This window comes from Carettochelys insculpta, chromosome 1 (genome assembly GCF_033958435.1).
Source record: "Carettochelys insculpta isolate YL-2023 chromosome 1, ASM3395843v1, whole genome shotgun sequence".
Taxonomy (NCBI): Eukaryota; Metazoa; Chordata; order Testudines; family Carettochelyidae; genus Carettochelys; species Carettochelys insculpta.
Window position 1 is genome coordinate 305,528,939 of NC_134137.1, and position 16,055 is coordinate 305,544,993.

At 40.9% G+C, this 16,055-nt stretch overlaps 1 protein-coding gene across 5 annotated transcripts in view; it reads right to left on the reverse strand.

The window, feature by feature from the left end:
- Positions 1-546: 546 nt before the first annotated feature.
- NAV3 (neuron navigator 3) overlaps positions 547-16,055 on the reverse strand; it is a 407,330-nt gene continuing 391,821 nt past the window's right edge. For all 5 annotated transcript variants that reach the window (XM_075012496.1, XM_075012492.1, XM_075012483.1 and 2 more), the window contains 6 exons: positions 13,241-13,395; positions 11,492-11,563; positions 10,805-11,001; positions 9,438-9,556; positions 6,587-6,790; positions 547-3,146 (listed from right to left, as the gene is read on the reverse strand). In XM_075012496.1, coding sequence (XP_074868597.1) covers positions 3,027-3,146; positions 6,587-6,790; positions 9,438-9,556; positions 10,805-11,001; positions 11,492-11,563; positions 13,241-13,395 — 867 coding nt within the window. In that variant the 3' untranslated portion in view covers positions 547-3,026. The remainder of the gene's footprint in view (positions 3,147-6,586; positions 6,791-9,437; positions 9,557-10,804; positions 11,002-11,491; positions 11,564-13,240; positions 13,396-16,055) is intronic.

Here is a 16,055-nt window from a genome sequence, read left to right on the forward strand (position 1 = left end):
ATGCTGAAATTAGTAGGTGAGGTTCTGCAGCCTTACAGAGAAGACCAAGTTAGATGATCACAGGGGTCCTTTTTGGAGTTAAAAGTCTATGATTATGTGAAAATTAAAATATAATGGGTCAGATCATGAGTGAGTGTGTTCAGTACAGCTCTACTGGCTTGCACTAACTTCCATGAAACTACAGTTATTTATACCAGTGGAGGATGTAACCCAAAAGTCTTAGAGTTGCACCAATTTTACACTGGTGAAACTAATAGTGTTGGACTGGAATAAAATTGGTGGAGTGGAAAACAAAGCTCTAAAGATTGCTCCTGAACTCCTTAGGCCCTGTATGCTGGATTTCTCCCTCAAAGATGTTATTCAAAAGCAGCAAAAGGCTCACTGGACTTAGAGAATACGTGCAGAATTTGTATATAGTATACATAGAAAATTCCTTCCTTCCTTTAGCCAATTTATTTACATATTGTACCTTTGAAACACAATCCAATCTTTCCATATTTCTGATTGCAAAGACACCCAGACTGCACTTTCAATAAATAATTCCACTTTAATGGCAAAGTAATAATTTAGACAGATACAGTGTGCACACCTGCAAAAAATATATGCAAGCTGGTTTACAAGCTAGAGGAACAATAAACCAATAAAAATACATCATCCAGTTAAGTCTGATGACACCAAATACTTATTATTAGGGCTTTACAAAGACTACAAAACTTTTCAGATGATTTATTTCACTGTTTCTGTCTATTTACATGATATGTTACATCAAAAATGTACAAAATATAAAATGTATACAGACAAATGCTTCACAAACAATTTTTAAGTTGTAAACTAGGTGGACTCACTGAGATGTATTGCAGGAAGTTTTGTATATGGTAATATTGTGTGTGTTTGTGTCAAAAATGGCAGGAAAAGATTTGCAGATTTGTGCAGACCACATCTATAACAAAGAGCAGCTGAGTTTTTAGACAGCCGCCTAATACATGTGCTGATGTTGTACAATAGAAACTGATCAAAGTTTTGGGGCCTCACATTCGTCTGACTAAATTCTACATGCATAAAATCAATTAGGCTTTGTACTAGGGCAATAGCACCGTGTAGGGACCGCTAGATTCAGAGATGTAGGTCAGTGCCATTGAAAACTGCATTGATTTCTTCATCTTTGTTTTACAGCAAATGACCACAGGGTGGCCACAAAGAGTTAGTAGCACCAATTACACATCCTGAAGGTAACATCCATTTAAGTGCACAGTACATATACACAATGCCATAGCCCTTGGATTGTTGTTGTTGTTGTTGTTGTTTTTTTAAGTTATCCAGTTGTCTCTTGTGGCAACAGCATTTCCAATTATTCTGATCAGTTTTCATGCCATCTGTTTGTAGCCTGCCATGACAGATGCACCTAAAATTTCATTTTTTCCCCCCAGAAATGTATTGGCTTAATATACAAATTGAAACATGCTCACTCTAGTATTGATAGTTCCTGCATAGTCATCACAAACTGTAAATACAGGACAAACACACCAGGTAAGAACAGCTTTTAGGGTTTGCATTCTGGATTTGTTTGCAACAGTGAGGAAATCTCAGCAAGTATAACATCTCTTAACACCAACAGGATAAAATACAATTTTCTTGTTTGTTTGTTTTGATTTGTGCAAGGCTTTTTCTATTTACAATACCCACCCAGTAGACTGTGCAAAACCAACCCACTTTTACCGTATAAACTCTTCCTCTTCCACAGTGGACATCACTGCGTCAGTGTTCTTTAATGCTGATTTTTTTTCTCATGTACAACAATAGCAATCAAAACAACATGCTTAAAACTAGAAAAGGAAAAAAAAAACCCAATGTTTGTGCTCATGCTGCATCAAGTGCGTCCAGCTCTGCTGGATAAGAATTCGAAAAAAAATCTATCCTTCAAAAACTCCATTCCACAGGACTGAATGGATCTGAGTCAGCTGTCTTAGCTTCTAGGTGAGAGTGGAAGTGGATTCTGGGTTTCTTGTATATTTCTGAGGGTAGGCAGAGCAATCGATTCACAAGATAAAAATACTATATAGCAACTGTTCTTTCTCCTATCCATTTCTTAAAAAATCATGATATACAGATATGAGGCTACTGTGTTAACTGACGTCCTTTCTTTAGTAAATGAAAACAAAAGCGTAAGTTTCCAATGGTTTAGGAATTAAACCAACTGTAAAACTGTTCTAGAAATCTGTTTTAAGGCAGTGAAACAGCACCATAGGAAATGTTCCTTCTTCCACTGAAAAGGCTCAAACATATGAAGCCCTAAAAAGCCTTTAGTCAGTGTTGGTTAATAATTGGTATAAAACTGTAAAGGAGTGGGCAGGTGGTTAAAAAAGACCTTCGTGGTAAAAACAACTTTATAAAATTGGTGACTTGTACACTAAAAACTTCATGGAGAGTGTCACTGTGACCATGGCAATTAAGAATTAAATTGGCACTTATCCAGCATATATCACAGTAGTTTTTCTGGTGACTGCACAATACTGTTTGTGCTTATTGACTTAGTATCATCATCTTTGATTCATTTTGGAATGGGCAGTAGCATATAACAAACACTACTGTTGTCCTGTGACCAGCACCATGTGGCACAACGGAGGCTAGAAAAGGATCAGAAGACTGCATTGCTAATGCAGCACCTCAGAGAAAAATAAAGGAAAAAAATTTGCACTGTAAACTTTTAAAAGAGAGAGCGCGAGGAAAAACAAATAGAAGGTTACAGTTTGGCTAACACATGTGCAATCTGCTTAGATGCCCTTCATTTAGGGCCCTTTCCAGTTGATTAATGAAGCCTTACTCAGCTCCACAGATATTGAAATGCTTTGAAATTAAACAAATTCAAGCTTTGCACTTCAATTTTTAATTCCTGACTTAGCAGAGTTAAGTCTCCTGTCCACGTATAACACACCACGCTTGTTCAGGGACCTCAGTGTGCTCCTTTAATCCTGGCAGTAGTTATCAAAATAGATTTTACCATAATCTGCTACCCAGACTCATCCACTCTAGAGAGTTGATTCAAGGGAAGAATCCAAAATATCATCGTGGTGGCTGGTGCTATCACTGTCACAGCTTTGCGCACTTGAGTAATTGGCTGCTTCTTGGAGCCTCATTAGCATATTCATCTGAAAAAAGAAGGTAAGAAAACATTTGTGGGATCACTGTAGCGTTTAATCTGCACCGGTAATGTCAAAAAGTAATTGAACTTCTCTGGCGTATGCAATGTGCTGGTACCCTGAGTGAGAGGATGGCCAAAATGATTTCAGAAGGCAAAATAGCAGTGGGTCCTCCTGGCTGTCTCCTCTTGCTCAGTCTTCTGTGATTTAAATCAAAGCCTGAGGGTAAAGGTCTAATAAACCATAGGGATATCAGAGCACTGCCTAATAACTCTGCCATTCAGTGGTGTGAATGGCTGCAGATGCAATAGATGGGCAAAGGAAACAGTATTACAGCTGGACATCTGGGCCCGTATTTGGAGACAGTCAAGCCTCCAATAATGTTTTGGCTGCTGTAGACAGAATAAATTGGAAAAGGAACTGCAAACATCATCACAGCCTCCGAGAGAGTAGGGGGTGGGGATGGAGTGGACTGTAGCCAGATGCTTCATACCATAGCACCATCTGCTGCTCAAGAGCTGACTTCAGCAAAAGCAACTGTGAACAAAAAACAGTAGGCCCCAGTCCCAAAGAAAGGGAAAGCATAAATGGATTCATTTGGGTTTCATCAAAGTCCTCAGCACAGCTGATAAATCATCGGAAGCCAAGGCCTGTCCTAAAACTTGCTCTGATTTTTGGCAACAACTTTTGTGTAGTGATAACAATTTTATTTAAAAAGCAGCACTCGTCCCAAAGTGCTCATGGCACTACACACTTTAAACCAGTGCCACATTTTAGGTCAACAGCTCAGGTTCTTTGCAACAAAATAAATGCAGTGAAATGTCAGAAGATAGAAGGTACTTTATCTGCGCAAACCCCTTTTTCATGTTTGCTCAGGAATCCCTATATGTCTGTACTACTTAGCCACCCCCTTCACAGATAATTCTGAAAGCTTTAAACATTGAACTGGGGAGACCATGAAGCAGCTGTAAACTGCAAATTCAGTGTGTGCATCAAACACCCTGTGCACGAGCCAGACACTGAGGTGTGTGCATGGATTACACTATCCCTGTGTCTACACATGTTCCTTCCTTTCAAAAGGGGCATGATAATGAGTGGTTTTGAAAGATGCTAATGAGGCAGTACAATGAATATGCAGTGACTAATTATCATAATGGCGGCCGTGGCAATCTGAAAGGGCGGCTTTTCGAATCGCGCGCTGCCCGTGGAGTCAGGACCTTCTGAAATGACCCCCCCAGTATTCGAAAGCCCTTCTTACGATCACCAGATAGGAAAAAGGGCTTTCAAAAACTGGGAGGGGGCCCTTTTGGAAGGTCCCGTCTCCACGGGCAGCACACGATTCGAAAAGACACACTTTCAAATCGCCACGGCCACCATTATGCTAATCAGGCTCTGCATATTCATTGCAGTGCCTCAATAGCATATTTTGAACCCACTCATTAACATGCTCCTTTTAAAAGGAAGGGACACATGTAGACTCAGCCAAAAGGTCTGAGATAAATTCTGAAATTTCTTGTTATCTCATACAAGGTCAGTGGGCCTGATTCTTCACTGCTGAAGTTGGTATCAAGCCTACCAATGGCTTCATGGATTCAGGATCAGCCCTGTATGCAGTGAAGATGCCACACTTTTGCTGCTTGGGGGCATGAGGGAGTGTCCAGACTTTAAAGATTCATTACAGTGGGACATGGCTTGTGCACGACCATGGAAGTCTCCCAGCCATTTCCGCGCCCTGCTATGTGGAAAGGAGAGTGGGAGCATGTTGCCAGGCGATTCATTTTCAGTGTAAATTCTAAAGAGCCAAAGGATCTTTGTTGTATTTGTCAGGTGGGAAATAGGGGTCACATAGGCTAACTGCCTATATCATATAAGCTGTGTCTACACGTACACGCTACTTCGAAGTAGCGGCACTAACTTCGAAATAGCGCCCGTCGCGGCTACATGCGTTGGGCGCTATTTCGAAGTTAACTTCGACGTTAGGCGGTGAGACGTCGAAGTCACTAACCTCATGAGGGGATCGGAATAGCGCCCTACTTCGACGTTCAACGTCGAAGTAGGGACCGTGTAGACGATCCGCGTCCCGCAACGTCGAAATTGCCGGGTCCTCCATGGCGGCCATCAGCTGGGGGGTTGAGAGATGCTCTCTCTCCAGCCCCTGCGGGGCTCTATGGTCACCGTGGGCAGCAGCCCTTAGCCCAGGGCTTCTGGCTGCTGCTGCGGCAGCTGGGGATCCATGCTGCATGCACAGGGTCTGCAACCAGTTGTCGGCTCTGTGGATCTTGTGTTGTTTAGTGCAAGTGTGTCTGGGAGGGGCCCTTTAAGGGAGCGGCTTGCTGTTGAGTCCGCCCTGTGACCCTGTCTGCAGCTGTGCCTGGCACCCTTATTTCGATGTGTGCTACTTTGTCGTGTAGACGTACCCTCGCAGCGCCTATTTCGATGTGGTGCCGCGCAACGTCGAAGTTGAACATCGACGTTGCCAGCCCTGGAGGACATGTAGACATTATTCATCGAAATAGCCTATTTCGATGTTGCTACATCGAAATAAGCTATTTCGATGTTGGCTTCACATGTAGACGTAGCCATAAAGACTCATGGTCTGATTTCTGGAAGATGAACACCCAGAGCACTTGTAGGGAGTGAGGAATCATGTTTTAGCATCAATGTAGTTCAGAGCATTTTCTTCAGGGAAAGTCCCTTTCCCTCCATTTCTCAGAAAGCTCCCCCAGCATAATGGAAGTAGGGTTTGCTATATTTCCATTATGAGTGATGACAAAGGCAGTTTATAGAGTGAGACTTATAAAATAATAATATTTTGGTATGGCTGATATAATATATTTTTAGCATGAGATATAATAGTAAATCCACACATCCATGGGGATAGTTACATTAAAAATATGTTACATATGTTTACATATGTTGTCTGGTAATGATTTCAACTGAGTAGTTTTTCTCTGATGTAGTAAACAACAATGTGAAAAGTCATCCTGAGATACAACTGGAAGAAAGGGTGTTTAATTCCATGTTCTGCTGTGTGTGTGTGTGTGAGAGAGAGAGAGAGAGACAAACAGACAGACAGACAGACACCTTGGGCAAGTCACTTTAACGCAGGTTGTTTTTTCAGTTTTCCAGCTATAAGATGGAGGTAATAGCTATCATGAGTATGGGTATTTTGATAGTAACCTTCACACGTTAGCATGTGAAGCACTCAGCTAGTCCAATGATGAGGGCCAGACAAGCACCTGGACAAATGGGAAATAACACAATTCAATTAGTGAGATTTGAAAATTGTAAAGTGATAGTGATTCTCTTCTGATATGCTCAATTGCTTTTCTTCTTTTTTATATAAATTGTAATTAAACAAATTAAATATATAATGGGCCCCTTAACTCGTATTTTTTTTTAAATTGCTGTGTTGAAACACAAAGTTAATCCAGAAGCTTCATTCTTACCAAGGGATCCCCGTCTGTGTCACTCTGTGGAATGTGCTTGGAGGTTGTTCCTTCTTGTGCAGATGCATAACCCTCAAACCCAACATCTTCTGGTCTTAACTGAAGTAATGATGGCCAGTCATGCTGCACAGGTGCTGAACTCCATGGGTAAGTATCTACGACCCACTTGGAAGGATCCTCCCATGGCGCTCTTTTACCATACATCTAAATTATGGATATCATATATTAAGTTACTGATACTGCAAGATTTTCAATATTATTTCAGTATGTTTATAGTACTGGACAAATGAAATCAAATGCATCTAAACAATTTTTGCTGCAAAAATTACATTCATTGCTGGGTCAGACTTTCAAAAGTGTATAGTAATGGATGAAGTTCAGAGCTTGCTTCTAAAAGAAATGACTGCATATTCAAAAGTGCTTCATACCTAGCAACCCCCAAATGAGAGCAAAAGCAACTGGAAACAACAGAAGCTCAGAGTTTTGATAAAATGTGAAGTGGAACTTTGGAAAAGAAAAGAGAGAGAACCATCACAAGAAGTTGTTTTCAAGGTAGCAGGAAAATACAAACCAATTTTAAGTAAGGTTATTTTCACTCATCTTGGAAAGAAGGGGGACATAGGAAATTGAAACAGTAATGGTTCATTTATACAGGGCTTAGGGATGTGGTAGCCAAACAAGAAAGAAGGCTCTGTAACCTTGAGTATATAGCATCTTCCATAGAGTAAGAGAAGAAAATCACTTAGCTCCTTTCATCTCCAGCTTACTCTGAGTGTCATATTTTCTCTGAAAGCCAGAATGATCTTTCCTGGATTCAGACTATCTTGGTCCTATTGCTTCCCACAAGAACATTTTTTTCTGTCTAATGTAGCCCCAGAAGTTATAAATAAAAGTCTGGAGTACTTCTGTCTATTCCTATATTGTTGTGAAACAATTCAGCATGTCTAAATATTGGCTTGATTTGTGGCAAACAAATAATTTCAACTGGATGCTGCCATCTTGTGCTCCAGAAATGGAGTTTTTATTTTTTAGAGGTCTGCAGCCTCATGATTGTGAAAATGAATTGCAATCTTCCTACTGGTATCAAGTTTATATCCATTTTAATTCTGCAGTTAAATGAGGACAGTTTAGAAGTTCATTATTTCACTGCTTACTAAGGCATTCAAGAATCAAAGGACAACTCATTATGAAGACAATTCATTTGAATGTGTCAAGTGGGTGGGACCTGGCATGTGGAAGGAGCATGAGAGAATATCACTTTATTTTCCCCCACAAGTTTCCCACAAATTTAAATAAGCCCCACTAATCATGATGTGACTGGGTCTAACAGATGTTCAGTTCACTGTCTCAATTCAAGCAGTTTTAGGAAACAGTTGCTTCAATAAAGCTAGATTCTAAACCTCACCCTATGAAGCAGTAATTTCAATGAGTGTCTGCTGTATCACTACCTTAATTTTTGGCAAGAGTTATCTTTTCATACTACGTGGTTCACAGAATTGAACCAGGACTCCTGGTTCCAGGAATGGATATTACAGATACTTCTGAATTCTTCACCATTCTGCATACCACAAAAGCTTGCTTCTTTTACCAAAAGAAGTTGTCCCAGTAAAAGATAATTCCTCACCCACATTGTCTCTTTCCATACCACATCTTTCCAGAGCACATAAAGGTGCAGAGAACAAAGGGGATACAGTTAGATTAGCGAGTTTTGCAGACAAGACTGGGTTCGTTAACAAAACTGGTGGAATGTCCACACACAAAATGCATTTGGTTGACAAAACTCAGCTCTTTCACCGGCAGTGTTCTGCCTCTCCCATATGAAAGAGTGCCTTTTGTTGCCATATTCAGTCAACAAAAAAGCTGTGTGGATGCTTGTGGCGGGGGAGGCTTCTCTCAACAGACAGGGCATCTAGGGCAATGGGAAGCCCTGTCTGCTGTGCTTCTGGTTGCCTGTTTTGTTGAGAGAGTGGCTAAGCAGTCCAGACACTCTGTTGACAGGGCGGAGTGCTCTTCTGAATGGCTTTTTTGTGTGACTGCACTCTGTCGACAAAAGTTTTGTTGGGAAATCTCTTCTGAGAGTGTCTTCTGTTGCTAGAGTGCTGTAGTGTAACTGAAGCCAAAGAGTAAAAAAGATAAGGAGCCGAACAGAAAAATGGACAAAAACAGAGTGCAGGATTGCTCCAGGAATGTGAAGGCTAGTCAACACTGAAGAGAAAAGAAAGGAGAAGCAAAAGTGTCACCAACAAGATGGGAATAAGAGAGACATTAGAGTGGGTAGAAATCGAGAGAGTAGTAAGACAAAAGGAAGTCTGATTCTCATGTCTGACATGCCTTGGTGAAAAGTGACTTTAATTGGCTGGAGAAACTCAATGGAAAATTTTCACAGCACAGGGGAACTGCCTTCTGTAATAGCTGCAGTTCCCATCCCTGGTGTATATGGAAAGATGAGCTGTGTTGGGAGTAGCTGTGGGTGGGGTAGGACCCATCTCTCCGTGGTGGACATCTCTGCTATGCTTGTTCCTCCATGCGGTAAGGTCTCCGAGGTACTTTCCCTGTGTAGCCCTCTCCCACAATGGATGTTGTGACTCTGAATCTCCCCTCTTCAATGGTACAAGTAAAGAGAAAACTGCAAACACAGACAAGCATGATCTCAAGATAAGCTAAATTGTGTAGCAGAAAGTGCACAAGAAAAAGGGCCTGACACTTCCATAATTCTACTCGCTTTTTGTCTTTTTAGGACAGTGCATCGTGCCAACATATTTCTGAAATGTATCCAGGGAAAGGCTGAGAAAAAAACAAAAATAGGCTTTTTTTTTTTTGGAAGCAAGACATAGTGTTGCTACCTACATACCTGAAGTCCCTCTCTCACAGCCTCCAGAAGATATGGCACCAAAGAATAGTTCCAAAGGTCTGTGAACCACACTCTGGAGCCATCAACATCCATGGGGCAGGGGAGAAAAAGGCGAGGACCTGAGAAGCACAATTTTTGTTAAATAACATGAATTTTGAGAAATACAATCTCCATAAACTGTAAGGAAAGATGACTACTCTGGCAAATTTGAATAAAAAGATCAGTTGTAGAGCACCACAATTATTGGCTAGTACTGAGTTCAGCTTCATGTTATTAAAAAAAATCACAGTTGTTCACCCTTTTTGACAACATAACATAAAAACATAAGAATGGCCATACTGGATCTGAACAAAGGTTCATCCAACCCAGTATCCTGTCTGATGACAGGTACTTCAGAGGGAGTGAACCAAACAGGTCATGATCAAGTGTCCTCTTTCCCTCCATCCATCTCCAGCCTCTGACAAACAAGAGGCCAGGGACACCATTCCTTACCCATCCTGGCTAACAGCCATTAGTGGACCTAACTTCCATGAATTAATCTCTCTCTTTTTTACAAACCCTGTTATAGTCCTAGCTTTCACAGCCTCCTGTGGCAAGGAGTTCCACAGGTTGACCATGCACTGTGTGAAGAAGAATTTCCCTTTGTTTGTTTTAAACCTGCTGCCCATTAATTTCATTTGGTATCTCCTAGTTCTTATGTTATAGGAACAAGTAAATAACTTTGCCTTATTCACTTTCTTCACACCACTCATTGTTTTATATACCTCTATCATATCCCACCTCAGTCCCCTCTTTTCTAAGATGAAAAGTCCCAGTCTCTTTACTCTTTCTTCATATGGGACCCACTCCAAACCCCTAATCATTTTAGTTGCTCTTTTTCAAACCTTTTCTAATGCCAATATATCTTTTTTGAGATGAGGGGACCACATCTGTATGCAGTATTCAAGATGTGGGTGTACCACGGTTTTATATAAAGGCAACGAGATATTCTCTGCCTTATTCTCTATCCCTTTTTTAATGATTCCTAACACCCTGTTTGCTTTTTTGACTGCTGCTGCACACCGTGTGAATATTTTCAGAGAACTATCCATGACGACTCCAAGATCTATTTCCTGATTAGTTGTAGCTAAATTAGCCCTCAGTTGGGGTTATTTTTTGCAATGTGCATTACTTTACATTTATCTACATTAAATTTCATTTGCCATTTTGTTGCCTGATCACTCAGTTTCGTGAGATCTTTCTGAAGTTCTTCTGCTTTGGTCTTAACTATCTTGAGCAGTTTAGTATCATCTGCAAACTTTGCAACCTCACAGTTTACCCCTTTCTCTGGGGAAAACTGCTAGCAGCATGCTGTAGAAAGGACTCACCAATGGTCACATCTGAAGAGCTGTGTGTTTCTAAAAAGCTGTTGAGATGATGCCATGTCTTAGGGATCCAGTCAATGATCTTTATGAGGTCACTACTCCGCATGTTCCTTTCTATTTCTGTCTCAATTAGTTTCCTTCTCAGATACCTGCCCAGGAAACCTTTCACTGGTTCTGTGTGATTAGCACATAGCACCCACCTAATGTGAGAAGGGAAAACATCAAATAGCCCCACAACGAATAAACATCGCCTTCCATCTTAAACACAGAGATAAGGACATCACACTTTAAAACTGGTAATCTAGAACGATAAAGGTCAGTTTTGTAATAAATCATAAAGATCTATTTAGTCCTGTCACAGAGATGATCTCAGTGGTTCAGCTTCATGGCCCAATGGAAATCCCGTATGTTATGAGGTGGGCATATTACTACAACCCTTAGTGTCCTGGTGTCCTGGTGCTAGCATTAAATTCTGCCTGTTTTGCCCAGTGGAAAAGTGCCACACAGATAACTGTCATTAAGGGGAAGGGGAAAGAGACAAACAGCTGTAGAGTATGATTAAATTCAAGATGGTGTTGGAGGATAAACAGGAATGAGAAGAAGTCCTGCACTGGAAAAAGGGACATATTTAAAGACATACATATATATATATATATATATATATATATATATACATATATATATATTTACCTGAAATTGTGATGTAGCTCTAGATTTGGTGAAGAAGTAATCCCTTGGGTCATTGTTCCAATAATATAAGGACTAAAATGAGAAAAGTAATACAATTAGTAGGAGAATCACTGCCAAGAATCCACCCAGGAAGCTGATAAGAAAAGACTGTTTATTTTAATCTTTCATGGAGCCATCTTTGAAAAAAGAAAGTACACATGCCATTCTAATTTCAATGATTTCTGGCCAGACTTTTTTACAGTACAGGAGAACTCTGATTACCCAACCTTCGATTATCCAACATTCCATTTGATCAGATATGGGAAAGCTGGATAATCAAGTTTTGGATAGTCAAGTGTTTTTCCAGGCCTGGCCAGGCAGCCGGCAGCTGGCCCTTCTCCATCAGCTTTGCAGCAGTGGGCAATTGGTCCTGCAACAGCTGGTCCCGTGAAGCCAGCCCCATAGCAGCAGGCCCTAGGCAGCCAGCAAGCAGACCTGAGCAGCTGGCTCTGCAGCAGCTGGCTACTGGCCTAGGCAACCATCCCCACAGCAGCTGCCTTATCAGTCTTCAGTATTATCTGACATTTCTGTTATCTGGCCATCCTTCAGGCTGTATAGGTCAGGTAACTGGGGTTCTATTGCGTATTTGTTTTGGCATTTTTTTTTTATTTTCACAATCACATTCACAAGTGGTTATGAGCACTAAAAATAAATGAAGCAAAATAGTGCGATCTGTGATCTGTTTATTGGTTTTACTTACAGGAACCAGCAAAGCTTAGGAGCACTGAGCCATAATGCACAAATATTTTATGAAGGGAAGCCCCCACCACTGGCAATTTTACAGAAGAAATATCCTAGCTAATAAAATACTAGCAGCTTTTGAATACCTTAATTACTCCTGTTTTGACCGTGAAAGACAGCCAATCAATCATATCCTCCCATGGTACTATATCTACAGAACATTCTCCACTCTTCTACAGCCAGGTAATTTTTTAGCTCACAGTCTAGCTATTGGACACATCAGTTCTATCAGAGATATAGCAGCTCCCATGCAGCATATTCCACGGGTCCATAGTGTAGCCAGGAAAACATTTTATGGATAACTACCATGGTTCATCTGCTGTTATCCTCCAGCAAGCTCTGGGCTCTTCTCATGGAACTAATGAGCCTTCTTCCATCATGGCATCATGTATCATGTATTACACTACAACCTTATTTTAAAGGTAAAAACATTTTATTTGCTGCTTTGGGAATGTTCTCGTTTGTGTGTATAAATATATTAGGCTTCTTCTGATCAGGTGACTCTGTGGGAAAATCATGAGTTTCTTCCTATTTTAGCTCCATAGCACCATCTGTATTGTTTAAGCACACTTGGAACAGATTTATTTTTTTCCTTATTACAAACTATATGTTTATGTGTTGAATAACCTTGGCACAAAATGGAACTAATGAGCCTTTTTCCATCATACAGATGTGTTCTATGGAGCTATAAAGGGTTAAAATCTTGATTCAGCAAAGAATTTAAGCAAATGCTTAACTTAAGGAATAACTTTCAATCTCATTAATGTCAACGGAATTAAAATATGCTTGAAGTGAAGCATGTGCTTAAGTTCTTCGCAGAATCAGAGTCTTAACCACATGTGAATGCTTGGCTGAATAGGGATGGAAATACCAGGGTTCCTTATAGTGTATTTCATCATATTACACACTGATAAAGAGCTTTTAATTGTTTTAAACAACAAGGCAGGGAAATGAAGAGCTGTTACCTACCATGTATTATATTTACAGTTGAGGAAGCCATTGAAGATATCACTCAAAGAACCAATATGGTGGAGATTATCAAGAATTATTACTACAGGGAGCTCAGTACCATTGTTGTCAGCATTGCACTGCTCAGCCAGGTTAGCTAGGTACTGACGCAGATCCTTCAGCAAAACAAAACGACATAAAACAGTAAGTAAAATGCATTTAGTCATAGTAAGGGAGGTTGTCAAAGATACAAAGAGAATTTATGATATTTCCCTCCAAGCTTGTATCTCAGCTGACTTCCCATGACCACAAAACTTGGCAAAAAATGGAAGTTTCAACGACATATAGGAAAATATATAGCAGACATAGGAAACAAAAATGCAGGTGGGTCTCACTAAAGGTAAGGTAATAAAGTTTGTGTCCTCCTATCCTGAAGATACGTTTCTCAGCAATCCAATAATAAAAGATTCTCTATTCCATTACCAATAGGCTGTTCAGTTCACATAGCAGTCTCCCCTTTTTAGGAACTCTAAATTAACCAAATTTAAACAACAGATTGTTATCTCAGCTAATTCACTGATCCCATTCCCGCGGATTTCTGCCCATCATCTTCATCTCCCCTCAGACCACCATGTCAGTCCTTTGGGCTGCAATGTCACATGCCACACTAAAGTGTATCACTCATGTTTATTTCTCTCTTTCAGTGAGCTACCTGGGGAGTAATAAGGGATTTGGGATTGGGGAAGAATGGACTGTAATCATGACAAGTTATTTTGTTCTTGCTGGTTTATTGTTCCTCAGTCTCCTGGACAGTCGAGCTTTTTTGGTGTCCCTTGCATGTCGCCTACAGTATAGCACACAGCACAGGAATGAGAGCATGGCTCTATTGTATTTTCTCAGGACAGGGATTTTTCATTCCCACATCATTTTGAATTTGCCTCCTGTGACTTCCCAAGATCTCTAAACAGTGCCTCAACAATACAAAGATGAAAGAAGTGTGTGCTTTTTGTTAGCACTGTTGAATCTTTAACACTTGGGATAGAAATCTCATTGTTATTAAACTACAATCTTCTTTTTAAGGTAAAAACATGTTATTTGTTGCTTTGGGAATGTTCTTGTTTGTGTGTATAAATATATTAGGCTTTTTTCTGATCAGGTGTCTCTGTGGGAAAATCGCGAGTTTCTTTCTATTTTAGCTGCACAGCACCATCTGTATTGTTCAAGCACACTTGGCACAGACTTATTTTGTTCTTTATTGCAAACTATAATGTTTATCTCTTGACTAGTCTTGGCACAAAATGAAGAGGAGAATGAAAGGAGAATATATATACATACACTGGCTAGTGAGCCTTCTACGTGAAATCTTTATGAATCACTTATGTTATCTATATTAGATATGTAATTCTGATAAATTTGAGCACTTCCCTGCCAGAGTGTATGATATCACAAATAATTTGCATAAAAGTGTTTGCAGACTTTCTTTTCATCTTGTGCTAACAGTGCTGCACGCTGATCACAAAACTCTAAGCAAAAATACAGCACAAGCTTTGTTATTCAGCATGCATGGGGAATGGGAGTTGCCAGTTAATCAAATGTGCCAGTTACTCAAGTTTTTTTTCACCAAAGGCAAACATGTTTAAGAAATTAAATAACATTACTTAACACTACCTCTTTTAACAATGTCCCTTTATACAGTACTGTAATTTACTTCTCCCCTGCTGCCTCAGGGCTGTCAAACAAACCCAACTCCTGTAAATGCTGGAAAACATGCCAGATAACCATCAGAAACTTTCTGGTTAACTGAAGGGGCATTTGTATTGCAGTCTGTGGCAGATGACGGTTAATCAAGTTTTCTGGGTATTGAAGTGCTTGATAAGAAAGCTTTTACTGTATTGATTTTCTGACAATTATGGGAGGGGGCCTATGGGTAATTTGGTGATCCTTGTGAGTGCCCAGGCAATCCGAGGTACAGTTAGATCAACTTGAATGTTGCCTGAAGCATGGGCTAAATATTGTATAATCAGAACCACCACTGAAGCATTCAGGAGCCAACAGCAGCAACCAGAACTTTGTGCTATGCAAGCATGCTAAATAATGCCTTCTGCATTCATTATCCTTACTACTCCCATCCAGTAATCTGGGTTACCATTTTCACTGTCAAACTGCAAGTCAGACTAACACTCTATGGCTACGTCTACACGTGCAGCCAACATCGAAATAGCTTATTTCGATGTTGCGACGTCTACACGTCCTCCAGGGCCGGCAACGCCGATGTTCAACTTCGACGTTGCTCAGCCCAACATCGGAATAGGCGCAGCGAGGGAACGTCTACACGTCAAAGTAGCACACATCAAAATAGGGATGCCAGGCACAGCTGCAGACAGGGTCACAGGGTGGACTCAACAGCCAGCCGCTCCCTTAAAGGGCCCCTCCCAGACACAGTTGCACTAAACAACACAAGATACACAGAGCTGACAACTGGTTGCAGACCCTGTGCCTGCAGCATAGATCCCCAGCTGCCGCAGAAGCAGCCAGAAGCCCTGGGCTAAGGGCTGCTGCCCACGGTGACCATAGAGCCCCGCAGGGGCTGGAGAGAGAGCTTCTCTCAACCCCCCAGCTGATGGCCGCCATGGAGGACCCAGCAATTTCGACGTTGCGGGACGCGGATCGTCTACACGGTCCCTACTTCGACGTTGAACGTCGAAGTAGGGCGCTATTCCTATCTCCTCATGAGGTTAGCGACTTCGACGTCTCACCGCATAACGTCGAAGTTAACTTCGAAATAGCGCCCGACGCATGTAGATGCGACGGGTGCTATTTCGAAGTTGGTGCCGCT